The following is a 17,554-nucleotide window of genomic DNA, read 5'->3' on the forward strand; positions in this document are numbered from 1 at the left end:
GCATCTGGAAGACGTAAATGCGGGAACCAGTGACGGTTTACGCTTCGATTGACGTTTCGACTCAAACATGCTTGAAATTACGTAATATACAAGCTATTTCCACATGAATGTATGTATCTGTCACATGAATTACAATACGAGTAACCCATTTTTTGATGACCTCTATTGGCGGTAGGAAAAAAAAACAAAATTTCGAAGTCGGATAATTTGGAAAAATTAGATAATACGAATATTAATTCTTGGAATGCTTTTTGACAATTTACTCTGAATACACTTATCTTTCTGTTCATATTAACGAGATTGGTTTTAAAATAAATATCTAGATACAAATTTTAGAAAAGATAATATCGTTATCACTGCTTTTCGGGGTCTGTTACTCATCTTGTCCATAACTTCCCCCATGACAAAAACTCTCCTACGATTTAAACATATTTGTATTGAGGGTCTCCCATACCACGACACGTACCGTTTAGAGACGGATGTATAAAAACGTTTCTGTGTCTTGCTGTGTTTTCCTTTATCGTCTAAAATCATTAAACTTCACACTAAGACTCGCCATGGGATAAATTGATATAGGTCACGTGAACCGGCGTCAAGACCATAAACTGAGAACAGAATTATTTAAAAAAAAAAAATGAATAAATGATTACTTATATATCTTAAGATTATGTAGCACAGATGTGGTTTTTTTTTAAATCAAGTTTATAAAGAATTCACATGCAAACATATACTTTATAGTACTGAAAATTTTATTTGTTTATGAAAATTATTTCAAAAGTTAGCTGGATTTGAATATTAGAAACCTCAGTTTATGGTCGTGAGGCCAGGACTCTGATATACGAAATGCCGTAAGTGATTTCTCCTTTCACTTAGATTCACTGCACGGAAGGACGGAGGCATTTTCCACGATCCACTTTTGTGTTATCTGCCCAGTTTGTCGGTTATCTTATTACATGTTTTATAAAAGAATAATATACTGAACTGCAATCTTTCATACAATATATGCAGTAAGTATTAATACAAATGAAGGCTGTATTCTAGTGTAGCTGTAAATTGCGCCGTTAATTATTTGTCCAAGTCTTATTCATTTCACTCCTGGAAGATAGAAACATTTCTATATGGGATAATACAGAACATATAATGAAGTGCGTTGTTAAATATGAACGACTAGGGCAATACTGCAGATATCACTTTGCACTTATGAAGTTTGTAATTATATAAAAATAAGCATCGTTGATCGATTGATGTTTTCTGCCACACTCAACAATATTTCAATTATCTGATGGCGCCCAGTTTTTATTGGTGGAAGAGAGAACCCAGATACAATGTACCTGGGAAGACCACCGACCTTCCGAAAGTAAACTGGGGAACTTTCTCACCGGCGCGAGCTGGATTCGAACTCACGCCGGCAGAGGTGAGAGACCGTGTGATTTTGAGCGTCTCGGATACCCAAATTTTGTTGTTAAGCAAGAGAGAATATGTTTTAAATTGATATGATAGCCTATCATAGGATCACATAGATTTTATACCTAAGAACCATGAAAAAACTGATTATGTGAACTGTTGTGTATAATAAAACGATAGATACAAAATGGACATACATTCAAGTGCAACAATGATTCAATGTGTCACGTTTAATTTCAGGTATATTCCGCTTTGAACCAATAGGCTTCACGTGATGAGAGAGTTAGTACAGTTAGAGAGACAGTCTGCCATGTATTCACAATATGTAACTAGTGACAGCTTCCTTCATAAAATCAGAATTTCTGACCTTTCAAATCATTATCATTCATAAATGGACATTTATTCATGTCTATAAAAATCCATTTCATAAATGTTTGTCATGGAAAAACAAATGAATTCCTGGAAAACAATCCCTGAAAGCAATCACAACGTTTGAGATCAACCCCTTCTTCAGCATACATTCCTCCTATTCCCCTTTGAACTGCACCTAAAATTGCGCTCTACAAATACCGCGGGGTGGTCGATGATCCCCCTTTGCAATGGTCTTCTTGTGCCGTACTTGCTGAGTGGGTGACCGCTGGTATCTGGTACGGTTGCTAAGGCTTTGTACGCCTGTAAAAGTAATAACGGAGAAAGTTCTAGGTGTTGAATTGGTTTACAGAAAGCTACGAAACTGAATAGTTCAGGGAAATCATAATATTCTCGGAGAAAACAGTTATGCTAATTGACTTCAGACATATGAAGGAGTGGTGTAAATCGAATTGAAATCAAAAATATTTCCCCAAATCAACAGCATCAAAATGTATGACTTTTCAACATTTTTTACTACCATTCTTCACAATACATTAAAGATAAGGCTTTCTGACTTCACAGACAGCTGCTTTATCAAGGAAAATGGAACATGGAAATAGTCATATCTAGTGATCAGTAATCCACACACCACTCTAATTATATGCACAGTGATCAGTTATCCAAGCAATTACTTTGCTAAACAACAATCTGATTCCATGCACAAGTACCCTGAAGTTGATACAAAAAGATGCTGGAGTTCCTCAACAGTCTGTTCGAATTACCAATAACATCAAAGTGCTCCTTTAATAGCCGACTAATTTTTTAGTGTTCTTATGAAGCATAATTCATTCAAAAGCTTCTATATGAAAAGAAAATATTCGCTTGCCATCCAATCGAAATTTAGATAAATATTGATGTTTTATCTATCAACAATACTCATTTTCGTTCAAACGTCAATTCGATGAATAGGCAATGTAATTAATATCTTCTTGGTATACTGGTTTTGACTACGGATAACTCCGGTTACCCGATAAAGATATAGGGCTCTCGGCGGGTTTGACCGGTCGACAGGGGGATGCTTACTCATCCTAGGCAACTGATCCCTCCTCTGGTATATCCAGGGGTCCATGTTTGCCCAACTCTCTATTTTTATTGCTTGTGGGACTTATGAGATTGATCACTGTTCGTTATCTTCACCCTTCATAAATAATGCAAACTTAAAGCGTAGTTCGAACATGGTTCCCAAGACACATCATCCCATCCCGTCATTTTCCCATACGTAGTTAATTATCACCTGTATGTGGTGTTTATGTCTCTCAATTAATTCTCTGCGTGGGAGCATGTTCTGCGTGTGATAATTTTTTTAAAATCAAGACAAGCTACTTACAGATGCTACTGGGATTTCAACTTTCTCGCCTAAAATCAGCATTCTAAAATTCTATTGTCGTTATAATGAACTAATTTGCAACTGCAATCTGTCGAATGCTATCTGACGAGTTTCATACCAATTATTAGACCATTGTTTACTGACTGGATTGACTACGAATTACTCCGTTTACCTGATCAAGATATAAATATAGGACTCACAGCAGTGTAACCGGTCAAAATGATATGCTTACTCCTCTTACGTACCTGATCCCACTTCCTGGCCCGTATTTACCCGTCCTAAATTTGTATTCTTTAATGATTCATGAGATTGATCCCTATTTGTTAACTTCACTGTTTCATTTTGTAAGATTGAATGCGATCTCTGAATTCAGTCTTTTACGCTCATACATGCACAAATATCCAATGCATTCACTATACAATTTTAACATAATTCTACTTAAACGTTTTAGAGACTGCATGATGAATTATTTTGCAAAGAAATTAAAGTATGAAAGATGAAAATAACCAGCAGTGATCAATCCCATAACTCCCATGAGTAATTATTAAACAGAGAGTTAGGCAAACACTGAAAACCCTGGATATACCAGAGGTGGGGTCAGGTGCCCAGGAGGAGTAAGCATCCCCTGTCGACCGGTCACACCCGCCATGAGCCCTATATCTTGATAATGTAAACGGAGTTATCCGTAGTCGAAATCAGTGTGCCTAGAACGGCCAACAACTGGTATAAAACAAGGCAGACAACATTTGACAGAATGATACGTTGGATTGGCGAATTAGATTGTTATAATGACCATAGAATTTGTGAAATGCTTTCTTTAAACGAGATGGTTGAAAACCCTACACCATTTACTTGTTTATTAGTAGTCTGTCTCGATTTAAAAATTGATCATACGCAGAACAAGATCTTGTGTATCGAATCAGTTGAGAAATATAAACATATGCAGGTGAGAATGGAATATGTATTCAGAAGCACCGTGATTTATTGCTTTGCTGTGTTGCAGCTAAATGTTTACGCAAAAATACCTATACATGTAGCAATGAAGATTTATATTCATTTTGGCCAAAGACTTGCCTACGTTTCAAATTAATGCTATGAATGTTATGGCCTATCCTAGCACGCTTCAAGCAAAACTGATTACACTTTATTTGGCTACTTTTGACACTTTGATGTTAATGCTATATTGCATTTCATACTATAGATATAGGTTTTACCTTCCTAGACAAGATGATTGGACACCTCATCACTATCCACTGAACCGTCTCATAACAAGGGGGCGTGGTCAGTGAGCCGTGGTACGTGTAGTAACTCAAGTCGTACGGTAGAAGATCGTTGAGAGAAATCGTCTCCCGAACATCCACTGTGATAATTTTTTTAACATCTGCAAAAGAATTAACGAAGCGTTAATAATAACTGATAAAACTAGCCCTAGATGTATAGAGATGTACGACTGAACACTTCTTTTTAAGTCGTTTTAGATGAAATATATCAGATGGGAATATAATCGTTGCATATCTAAACAATAATCTGATTTACCTTTTTAAAAAATTCAATTTACACTGCGAGTGTCTGTGATAATAATTCCAATCAATATTAGCCAAATTAACATGTGATGCAGGAAGTAGCAAATCTATGCACATAGGGATGTACCTCTGGAGATTTGGTGACAGAAATCACAGTTAGGTTTACCATAAAGCCAAAATAGAAAAAAAAAGGGAAAACGCACAAAAAACTGCGAATTGAAAATTAAAATAGAGTGCAGAAGTGAACATAGATTGCTCATTGAATTAAATCTACATAAAACTTGGAGGAAAAGACAGAATAAAGAATTATTGACATTAGCAAGATATAGATACATGCACCAGAAATTAGATTGATTAATTGTATCTTGCTAAACGTCTCTCTCGAGAATTTTTCACTGATATGGAGACGTCACCAACTCCAGTGAAGGGCTTCAAATTACGGCCATTGAGCAGTGAGGGTTCTTTAGCGTGCCACACCTACTGTGACTAGGGACATCCGTTTTTAATGTCATCTCCGAGGACCCGTGACATTCACACCTTATGCCGAGCGTTTGACGATGAAACTGTCGCTACCTGTTTTAACGACTTAGATCTGTCGCGGCCAGGAATCGAATCCCGGCCTTCCGCATGCAGGGCGAACGCTCTGACCTCTGGGCCACCGCGGCAGTCCAGAGATTAGAAGAAAAAAACTTTATTACTAATAGAATCTTAAGCACGCTAAAAAGGTTTGGGGACAAATCAAACCAACATGATGTCATCTTCACAAGTTCTCGATTCGCTTATTCTCATCTACATCGTCAAAGATTTAGTATTATTCTGATGATTTCCCACAATTCCTTTAGCGGACTTGATATGTTATTGCTTTTTACAAGTAAAAATATCAACTAAGAGCTAACGTTTGTGAAAGTGTGCAATAAACTTTTGTGTAACGAAAATGGATTAATTCAAAGTAGAAAACAATACAGCGTTTTAACGTTGAATATAAATCCTAACTACGATACATTTTGATAGGTCCCTTGCTATCAAAATATCACTAGTGGGTATTAATCTCCCTATTCCTATACACCATTCACCATTTTTAGGATCCACAGGAACTTTGCCTATCTTTGCATAGTATTTCTTCATCAGATGACTTAACACTGTGGCACTCTTTCTTTTACATCCGTCTGTGTTCCCACATGATCGTGACTTTCGATGTTTTTTGCTCCCGCGTTTCTTTGAACGCCTATTCTGAAATATTCAATTCGAACCGTGACCACTTCCTTTTATAAATAAGCGCTCAAGCTACGCTTAGCGCTTAAAAATGAAGTTCATAATAAATTTCACCTATTTGATACAGATATTATATTAAGCATGTGTAACTGAACAATCGATGTTGATGTGACTGGACTCCATATATTCTGTACACGGGGTTATTTTCACACACCTTTATTTTCGCATTTCGACACTAGCAGATGGTTTCACCACGTTTTAAATTCGCCCTGACACAACTGTGTTTATAAAAAAGAGAGATCAGAGAGAAAATGGTTTCGCCTAGTCTTAGATTCACCCACCGACAACGAGTGCGAAAGGAGCGAACTTATTACGTGGCGAATATTTCCCTGTGTACAGCAATGCTATTTTGGATTACCTGTCTGTCCTCGTCAATCTGGAATGAATAAGATATTGATTATGTCTCTTGATCATTGCCATACTTCAGTGGAAAAACATATCTTAATAAAATTAGCAATTTAGAATGTATGTATATATGTTGTGTTATGTATGTATATATATATGTATGTATGCATCTATCTATCTATCTATCTATCTATCTATCGAGAGAGAGAGAGAGAGAGAGAGAGAGAGAGAGAGAGAGAGAGAGAGAGAGAGAGAGAGAACAAAAGGAAGGAAAATTATGCTAGTTTCGTCTGAGTACATTATTTTAATGTTATTAATGATGACCATATTGACACTGTACATAAGAACAATCTGATTATGTAAAACATTTACAGTGTCTGACGTATAGCACTATCAAATATCAAATATGGCCGGTGGGGATCCGGGTTAGAATAGGTCCTCAGTACCCCTTGCTTGTCGTAAAACTTAAAGAGGCGACTAAATGGAGCGGTCCTTCGGATGAGACTCTAAAACCCGAGGCCCCCATGTCACAGCAGGTGTGGCACGATAAAGATCCCTCCCTGCTCAAAGGCCGTAAGCGCCGAGCATAGATCAAAATTTTGCAGCCCTTTACCGGCAGTGGTGACGTCTTGATATGAGTGGAAATTCACGAATGGGAGGTTAAACAACATACAGTCAATCGATCAACTATCAAGCATCGAATATTTTAGAAATACGTTTCTTTTGAAAATCCATGAGGGCATGAACTGCTTCATTAAGCGCATTAGTATGAACAGTACGCCGGTGTGATTCGTGACAGTTCATACCCTCATGGATTTTCAGAAATGACGTTTATTCATTTTATTTACATTCTATTTTCATTTATGTTGGATTTCCAAGTCGATAAGACAGACATATTATATTTATCTGTATTAATACACCCATTCTTTACAACCACAACGCATTCATAAGGAAATGGCTTTCATTAAGATTTGTAGAGATATCAAAGGTAAAAAACATTGGTAATGTAAATATAACTAGATATACAATAAAAGCAGTTAACAACACAGGCACTTGTTTCATACTTGAGTCCCCCTCCTTAATGATATTAAGGAGTGGGGACTCATGTATGAAACAAGTGCCTGTGGTTAACAAAGTTGCGTACAATGCTTCAATAGCATCTTTTCTAATAAGACTACATAATGCTGTGGTTTACATTTTTATATTGTATGTATCTCATATACACATACTGCACTAACAATACCCCCGGATCACATAATCCTATATCCCAGTGGAATTTTTAGCGAGTCACATATTTAGCCATTTTCCAATAAAAATGGGTATATATATTTAGTGAGATCTAATTTTAACGCTTTTATAATTTCTAGAAAGATAACTATTATCTCCAATATGGTATAAGTTGTTAGCAATATTGATTTTAGCAATCTCAACACCTTCGCTAATAATGCCAAAATTAAATCCTCGCTAAAATTTTGTTTATACAGTATAGTCTTTAGTCTCGTGTATTGCATTTCCTCTAGAAACAGCTTATCTGGTTAAGATTGTAGTAATTTCGAACCCTATCTGCCTTACATCTCAGCACTGCGTATATGCATAACACTGTCACTGATACCGTGTGAGTGAAATAGTCTCGAGAGGGAGTTAAACAAACAAGATATCGTCATCATATTTATTACGTCAGCTTTATATATCGGTAGCAGATTGTAAAAAAAAAAAATGATCACGTGTCAGTTGACCACCTTATTTAATATCATTTATAACAAAGTTCTGTGTTGAACGTGTTAAACATGGAGTCTTTGGTACTGAAGTAAAATGTATTGAGTCACGAAACCCTTACAATGTTACCTCTATCATGATTGCGATGACGACGAGTCCCCCGGGCCGTGTTCTAGCTTCCTGGAAGGTTCTATATTTGTCGTTAACAAAAACCAAATGCGCCTAGAAGGAATGAAGAATAGTTACGTCAACATTAAACAAGCCGGTTTTAATTACAAATCTTCACGAGCAATTACATATATGCTAATTCCGTTAATTGACAGCAGAATGTTCAAGGTTATCTAATGCGAATCTGCGTTCGCTAAGGTGTTTCAAGGTACAGACCGCAGACAGCACGGTAATTCTACAGTAAGTTTATTTGGATTCGGAACTGGTTTGGCAGTATGACAGTATTAGCTTCATTATAACAATACACCTGTACATCCTCGCATGATGAATTACTACTGTGAAATCATTACAGTTCCTCTTAATATTTGCGGATTCCATGGCTACCCCTATCCCACGAATTTCAAACTACAACTAGATACACAATTTTTATAATGTTTCAATATAAAGAAACCGTGTCCATGAAAGTACATCTCAACGAAACTGTAAAATATTGACAATCCACGAAAATTAGCCCCCATGAATTTAAGCGATCCTACAATCTTCAAACCATATTTCTCGAATAAATGTATCGTGTTGAGTAGATTTGAATAGACACAAACTAAAAATGAGCTTTTTTAAATTGTTTGTTTCTTTGAGTCTTTATTATAAGGTTTTACCTCCATCGGGTAGAAGACGTCATTCATCGCGTGTTCAGACCCGCGTTCTTTTTTCCTCCCAATGTGGACGTGCACGTCGACGAACACATACTGGTCAGTGCCCCGGTGTGGGACATTACACAACACAGTCTTCTGTTCACCCGTCACCTTGAAGTGGGGCGAATGTCCTGGTCAGTAAAATGTGTCATAAAGTCTTATACAGAAAGATGGAGACAAAAATGATATAGACGATGCATAATCTAAAAATGGAATGATATCAAATCAGTGAATCAAAATGCCTACTATATATGTTTCAAATTTTGTTTCTAACAATAGAGACATAAACACGGTTAATCCATTAAAAGGACCTAACGTGACGCTCCATGTCATAGAATATGTTTGCAGTTGACAAAGTGTCATAATAATTTGCACTGACGTGGTTTGTTTCTACAATTAATTTAATTAATAAGGAAATATTTAACAGAAAAGCGATATTTTGACTGAATTATGCACCTAAGTTTTTTGATTTATAGTCCTCAGATCTTTTTCATCCGCAGTAATTATGAATTGTTAACGAAACAGAATAATTAATTAAAAGATAGAATATAAAAACAACTGTATGCAGGATTTTACCAAAAACATCACTCACAATTGAGAGCCAACTTAAAAACCATCACATAGTGCAGTCAATGTCACCATCCGGTAAATCATACACACATAGTAAGGATAGTGCTGAATGTAGTGTCGTGATAAAAATCTATAAATGGGTAAAATGAATGACAAAATCTGAAGCTTAAAGGAATTCCGATACATTCCACACATACAATTCGTTTTGCTTTTTGGAGTTATATGAAGCCTAATCTTTATAAATAGATCTCGCTGCACTCAGCAAAATGATAGGCTATACTAGAAGTATCATATATATTCTGGTGTAAGCTGATAGGCGGATCCAAGGACCTTTATGGACCAGCTTGACACCGACTCAACTTTGAGGACGAGCTTAATACTAACTCGCGTTTGAGGACAAACTTAATACTAACTCACGTCTGAGGACAAACTTAATACTGACTCATGTTTGAGGACGAGCTTAATACTAACTCGCGTTTGAGGACAAACTTGATACTAACTCACGTCTGAGGACGAACTTAATACTGACTCATGTTTGAGGACGAGCTTAATACTAACTCGCGTTTGAGGACAAACTTAATACTAACTCGCGTTTGAGGACGAGCTTGATACTGACTCATGTTTGAGGACGAGCTTAATACTAACTCGCGTTTGAGGACGAGCTTGATACTGACTCACGTTTGAGGACGAGTTTGATACTAACTCATATTTGTTGACCAGCTTGATACTGACTCACCTTTGTGGACCAGCTTGACAGCGACCCTTTCACACAGATTTGAGAACTTCAGTCCACCGTATGGTCGGTAAAGTGTTGCCTCGGTGATGATGTTCACCGGGGATTGATGAAAAGAGGAACAGTTACCCCAGCATGGAGTAATCCGGCTCCAGAAGTTAGGACCTGAAGAGATGATAAATTGTCAGAAGAAATGAACTCAGAAGTTTATTTCCGTAAGCCAGGAGAAATTCATCCTGTCTTAGAGGCTGGGACCAAAAGAGGAAACAAATACAGTTCGCAAAAATGAACATACATGTAGAAGTCGATCTCCGTAAGCCAGCACGTGGGAAAATATCTACGGGTAACTCTGGAAGTTGGGATATAAAGAGGGTAAAACAAGAGGTACTGTGAGCAGTGCTCACTAAGAATATCCCCGCTTACCTCTTTCCTGAGTGTAAAACAGAAAAGTCATGACAAAACCTTGGGTAGTCTCTTCTCTAGATAGAAATTAATAAGAGATAAAACTATATTGCTATTCATATGTCCATTGCGCTTGACCTTTGACCTTTTCACCCCAAATTCGATAGAGAACATCTTCGTGCGATGGGTAGTCCATTATTATATATCATATGGTGTATGTGGAAAGGATAATGCTTTAGAGCCCAGAAATCATAGTGCTACTCCGATGTCCAGTGCGCATGACCTCAGACCTTTTGACCCCAAATTCCATAGGGTACATCTTCGTCCCATGGGTAGTCCATACAGTGGCGTAGCTTCCTACGAAGCACGGAAGCATGTGCTTTCACATTGTTGCGGTAAAAAAATTAAATAATTGCTTAATTTGAAAGAAGAAAATAATATGGCATAAAAGTTAGTGTTTTATTACGTTTATCTTCTTAAAATCAAAGGCACATGGGGAAGGCCGCACATCGTATCCCGCACCCTTCATTTCAAAAAATTAATTATCAATTAGATTAACTGAATTTTTTTTGGAGACGTTATTTACTCTAGTTATAACAACTAATGTGTCTCTGAACTCTGTCAAAGCTTTATTTAGAACTACTAAAATTCGATTATATCTTCTTTCATTTTAGATACATCGAATTTTAGTAGTTTTAATTAAGCTTTCACGGAATTCAAAAACACATTTAATTTAGTTGTTATAATAAGAGTACAAAATGTCTCCAAAAAATGCAGTAAAACTAATGGATAATCGTTTGTTTGTTTTTTAAATTGAAGGAAGTTACGTTGTCCTTACCCCATGTGACTGTGTTTAAAAGTAAAGAAAATGTGAATTGGAGACTTTGAAAATACCTTTCTTAATTGTCTAAAATGCACCAGCTTTTGGGTCCCCCACCAGGGCTTTGCCCTGGACCCATTGGGGGGACTTAGGGCGGCCCCAAACCCCCTGCCCTTTCTGCTTCCATATTTATCTTCCCCAAGTTACGCCACTGCCATATGTATGATATGGTGACTATAAGTGGAAAGGATAACGCTTTAGAGTCCGGAAACCACTGCGTGTACAGATGGATAGACAGACGGACAACCCGATTCCAGTATACACCTCCACTACTTTGTTGCGGGGGTGGGTGGGTTAAAAATGCAATCTGAATCTATCTACACAAACAGGTGTTCAAGAACAATGGATGAAGCGAACCGAATGCATTGCAGATATTTCTATGCATGCACATTGGTATAAGGATAATGTTTAGCTATACATCAATCTGTGGGATCTAGTTTGAATTCTCAAGATGATGTGGTCTCGCCCAGTAAACGTATAAAAATTATTTTCATTTTTCTCTCTTTTTAAAATCTTGCATGTATAGAGTTATCTGGTACGTTGGAAGTGTGAAAATATAAGTGAAGTATTTAAAGTTTAAGATTTTATAATTCATGTCTAACCGCGTCATGCACCTTGTATCAATATTTACATATCATCTTGTCCCGTTATTCAATCAGAACTGTAGCATTACATCCCCTGCCGTCGTGTTGTTACAATTTAAAATGAAAACTTCATATCAGTGCTTAATTATCAAAAACATACGAATCGTATTGATTGTATTCTCCCACGTAAAACTATAAACTCACATTTTGGCCCAGTCATTATCCTGCGGATGGGGAGTCATGTATGCCCTTTAGAAAAGTGGACAAACATACTCGAGCCAAACCTGTCCACGTCTCTAAATACATTAGCGGATCATGTATATAGCCTAGCCTGTCCACCTCTCTAAATACATTAGCGGATCATGTATATAGCCTAGCCTGTCCACCTCTCTAAAGAGATTAGCGGATCATGTATATAGCCTAGCCTGTCCACCTCTCTAAAGAGATTAACGGATCATGTATATAGCCTAGCCTGTCCACCTCTCTAAAGAGATTAGCGGATCATGTATATAGCCTAGCCTGTCCACCTCTCTAAAGAGATTAGCGGATCATGTATAAGCCTAGCCTGTCCACCTCTCTAAAGAGATTAGCGGATCATGTATATAGTCTAGCCTGTTCACCTCTCTAAAGAGATTAACGGATCATGTATATAGTCTAGCCTGTTCACCTCTCTAAATACATTAGCGGATCATGTATATAGTCTAACCTGTCCACGTCTCTAAATACATTAGCGGATCATGTATAAGCCTAGCCTGTCCACTTCTCTTATGATGAGAATGAATACCAATCTACACCACTTGATGATACTAATATACGTGTAGACTGCTTTAAATTGTTTTAATTTGATATAGAATGTGGCCAAACCTTGACCCGAAGGTCATTGTATGACCAACAACACTAACCGAGAATGGTTCCATACTAATAGAAAAAAGTTTGATCCCGACCTAGTCCCCGGGTGTACAGCACAAAATGACTTGACCGTCTTCTATAGTTCTTTACGGGTATTTAACTTCCTATTTAAACCCTCCTGTGTCCCAATCTTTTCTCTATACGTCATGGTATGAACAAATCTGAATCTCCATTATATATAGATGTATTCTTTCAAGCTTTGTTTCTCAGGCTCTGTTGTTCTATATAAAAGAAGTTTCAGACATCAGACACTCCTATTTTCACGTTTTCTTTATCTTGTCCATTTGCAAAATGACATGTCCTTTACACGAGGAAATAAAAAAAACTAGAGAATACGTGGTACATGTACCACGATTTGCTCGAATATGACCCAGCTGCTCACGAAAAGAAGAATTAATGTATATGACATGATTATAGTCTGATTTTCGATTCTACTTTCTTGGAAAAGAGCGTTGTAAACTTTTTTTTTGGAGGGTTGATTAATCATCATAAAATTTAGCATAATGATGATGTAGGTTTCCTTATATAGGTTTCCTTTATCATCTCTTAATTATGAATAAAACTTTTCCAAGCATTGTGTTACTTCATCATCATTAGTGTATACTAGATATGCCACAAGACACGTTTATAATAACTGTGTGGAAAGATTAAGTTTTGATCAGCATTTTTGCAGCGTCTGTTTGTCGCTTTACACCTCAGTATATATGTTGCTGATTATCCAAGCCATACCTATATTCGTTCCTTTTCACGAATGTTGTCGTAGACCAAACTATTGAGAACAGATAGTATTCAGTTATTGACTGACTCCAAGGACAACGGCTGTTTTGTTTGATCCAAGAATTGATATATCGCCCGAAGCCGTAGTTCTGGGGTCAAACAAAACAGCTGTTGACCTCGAATTCAGTCTATAAATGTTGTGTTATACATTGTACAACTTCGTTTTCGGTTGATTTTAATAGATGGAAAAGGTTTGTTGACTATGCCGTATTTTAACAGGACAGTGTGATTGCGCGCTTTCATCACCGTATCTACTAGTTTAAAAACCACACTCAATATTCTAAATAATAATAATATTTTCGTTTTTCTGTTCTGCTTTTCATGTAATAAATTCTGTATTTCACCATCAACCAAACCTGGGAACCTCGCCATTACGTAATCAAAGTAGCAGACCAAGGATCACGTGACTTGCGTAACCAATAGGAATAGGACAGGCTATTACGCGGGCAAGAGTTCGTAAACTGTTGACCGGTCATTATACCACGAGTATGAGTTGATTTAACAGTTAAATTGTTGGTACTAAATCGTAATAGTTTTATATGGGGGAAATTAAAGTGTATAAGAAATGACAATGTTAGAAGGAAAAAAGCTACAATCGACGGATAATTCTAACGGGATGATGTACAATTTGGAAGACTGGTAAATAACGTAATGTTTCGAATTTTGTTTGCCTCGCCATAAGTTCAGGGTATTGATGAGGTCAATATTGAGCGTTGTATTCAGACTTATTTTTCGAAAAAGTTTCATTTTCACAATTAAATTATACTACGAAATAAATCCACAAGTTAAAACCAAAGATTTTATTGATGTTACCACAACAGAGTCTTTACATACAAACTGAAAAAGTCAAATTCAAAAAACGTAATACATAATGGTCCAGAAAACATGAAAATATTCAGCAGCGATTCAAAAGCTTTCCACAATAATTTGATCAATTTCTTTTAGAAACAAACTTTGTTAGCAACACCCATTCAAAATTGATTACCGAAAAAATAGTCTAATTTAAACATCTAAAAAGTTACCTTGACAACTGTTTCTATGGTAACTGTATTGAGCCAGGTTACAGTTCTCTTCCCTGCAATATCTTTTTACATCTTCCTTGAACATGTCCGGGTATTTAATGTTGTGTCCAAGAGAATACTGCACTAAAATGAAACCTACCCAGCATGCTGTGCAAATCTCCATGTTTGTAAACTCACGCCTGGATAATGGTGTATGACAGCGACACAGAGGATTATGACAGTCTCTCTCTTTTATATATGTCTTATAGAACAAAAACGTTAAACTGACGGATGTCAAGTTGCCTTAAATGTGCAGCTTTTAATTGCATGCTTCACCTTCATTTATATAAAAATAAAACATTTTAAAATGTGTACGAATTAATGGAAACATGCGGAAGAAATTATCGTGGAGCATCGCGGATGTTTAAATCTCATCAAGACAATGAAAACACCAAGCTCTTTAGCTGTCTGGTTTATAATTAATGTAAATCAAACAACAAAACAAATAAAAAACAAAAATACTCCCCCCCCCTAAAAAAAAAACAACAACAAAAAACAAAACAAAACAAAGAACCAAAACTTAAACCAAAATATTAATAAAATAAAATAAAACCTATATGAAAAAGTGTTTTACGACTTGGTATCCCTTACGTACGACATAGCAAGACTATTTTTCTTTTGACAATAATGAGAACGAAATAACTTTTAAATTATTAGTATTTAAACCCACTGTGTTTAATTATAAAACACATCTGTTTGAAACTTAAACAGAAATTATACCTCAAAACCGGATTCCCCCTTCTCTCTCTCTCTCTCTCTCTCTCTCTCTCTCTCTCTCTCTCTCTCTCCATGTACTAGTATTTTCATTAGTAGGCCCGGGGACACTGCATTTTACGAAGATTATCACTGCCAAGGGATAGATATTTTTAGCATATGGTTATTCTAGTGAAACTATTTTACCTGAATGTCAAAGGATGACACCCGTTATAATGTTTTCTCACATGGTTCCCCCATTAATCACATGTTTAATTTTAATCACTGTTCGTTATCTTTTTCATATTTCCCCGTTAAGCAGATGTAACATATCATCATGTATTTCTGTTATACCAATATATTTGCATTTACTTTTTAATCCTTCTATATAAGACTTTAGAAAGTTTTTTATCATATTTGCTTATAACTGTAGAGACCGAATCACTAAATTCCGTTCGGCGTATGAACACTGTCGTGCACGTCGTCTGTATCTCGGCCCCACGTCAAACTTCCGCCAGAGTTCGTTTGCTTACAAACCAAACTCTTCCAGTTAGACATTATGGGATAGCGATTTCTTAGGCCGCGTATACTGCGTGACGTCACTGTAGAATGACAAAAAACATGTTCGTCAAACATAAACAACTTACAAAACAAGAACGTAAACATCAAGTTCATTACTTTACACAATAATTTGAACAGAATCTCCCTACTTTTTAATGATCTTTTGATCATTTTATGTTTAAATAAATTCCATACTTTTATATTAATGTTCCTAATGTCAATATCTTCAAACTTTTAACTACGAACTACTTCTTTAGTGTTATTTGCCTGCGTGATAATCGCGGACTCACAATATACAAATCTGTATATTGTACTGCGTCACATAGGAGAGGTCTATTCGTAGGTGACGTAATGAGGCCTCGACGGGGAACTTGGGCCCCACGTGTGCAGAATGACAACAGAACTTTGTTGCGCATTCCTGTATCAGACAACGTACATGCATCTCATTCGATGCCTAGATAAGTTTATCTTACGTCAATGTGGTTAATGTTACCGATCAAACACAAGTACATGTAATTAATTTAAATGCGGGGTTTCTCAACAATTCTTCTCCAGTAATTGTACTTTCAATTTCTCGAAGTGACAACATGATTGACTGACACAGATTTACTACCTTATAGTGGTTATACCTACGCTGCTTATAATTAGATAAATGAACTGAACAAAGTCCAGATTGTACAATTTTGTTAATGATTTGATGTTTATGGTATTCAATTGAAAATCAATTCAAGAATAGGATTATTAATTTTTTTCAGCATTTCGCATTCGTTTTTCTTTTACGATATGACATCATATGTGTTGTTCCATGGCTGTTCCTTTAATCGCTACTTACCCAAAGGATAAGGTGTGAATTTTGAAATATGTATAAAACTGCACACATTTTAAAAGGGTTTTAAAAATGTAAATATAAGCGATGAATTATTGTTTTTCGAAAAATGTCGTCTCGTAACTGCAAAGGTGTGTGCAAACAAATTTTATTCATTTTATATCCACACACGTGCCACTACATGGTTCCCCCGCTATACCGACTTAAGCCTTTATCACACATTCCCTGGTATACTAATATAACCTAACATTACATATTTCCTCCGTTATTCTGATCAATACATCACACGATTCTCCGCTATACTGATATATCACACGTTTCCCCGCTATGTTGATATACCACACGTTTCCCCGCTATTTATATATCACACGTTTCCCCGCTATACTGATATATCACATGTTTCCCCGCTATACTGATATATCACACGTTTCCCCGCTATACTGATATATCACACGTTTCCCCGCTATACTGATACATCACACGTTTCCCCGCTATACTGATATATCACACGTTTCCCCGCTATAATGATGTATCACATGATTCCCGCTGTTCTGATATATCACACGTTTCCCCGCTATAATGATGTATCACATGATTCCCGCTGTTCTGATATATCACACGTTTCCCCGTTATACTGATATATCACGTTTCCCGCTATACTGATATATCACACGTTTCGCCGATATACTGATATATCATA

The 17,554-nt window shown here is 36.5% G+C and overlaps 1 protein-coding gene across 1 annotated transcript; it reads right to left on the reverse strand.

Annotated features, from left to right (window-relative positions):
* Positions 1-1,619: 1,619 nt before the first annotated feature.
* Positions 1,620-15,962, reverse strand: LOC125675393 (nacrein-like protein). The gene is made up of 8 exons (XM_048913025.2): positions 14,736-15,962; positions 10,165-10,326; positions 8,823-8,989; positions 8,128-8,220; positions 6,296-6,313; positions 5,739-5,895; positions 4,357-4,523; positions 1,620-2,076 (listed from the first exon to the last, which is right to left on the reverse strand). Exons 1-8 carry the CDS (start codon positions 14,896-14,898, stop codon positions 1,915-1,917), a joined length of 1,089 nt encoding a protein of 362 aa, XP_048768982.2. The 5' UTR covers positions 14,899-15,962; the 3' UTR covers positions 1,620-1,914.
* Positions 15,963-17,554: the final 1,592 nt, after the last annotated feature.

This window comes from Ostrea edulis, chromosome 3 (genome assembly GCF_947568905.1).
Source record: "Ostrea edulis chromosome 3, xbOstEdul1.1, whole genome shotgun sequence".
NCBI lineage: Eukaryota > Metazoa > Mollusca > Bivalvia > Ostreida > Ostreidae > Ostrea > Ostrea edulis.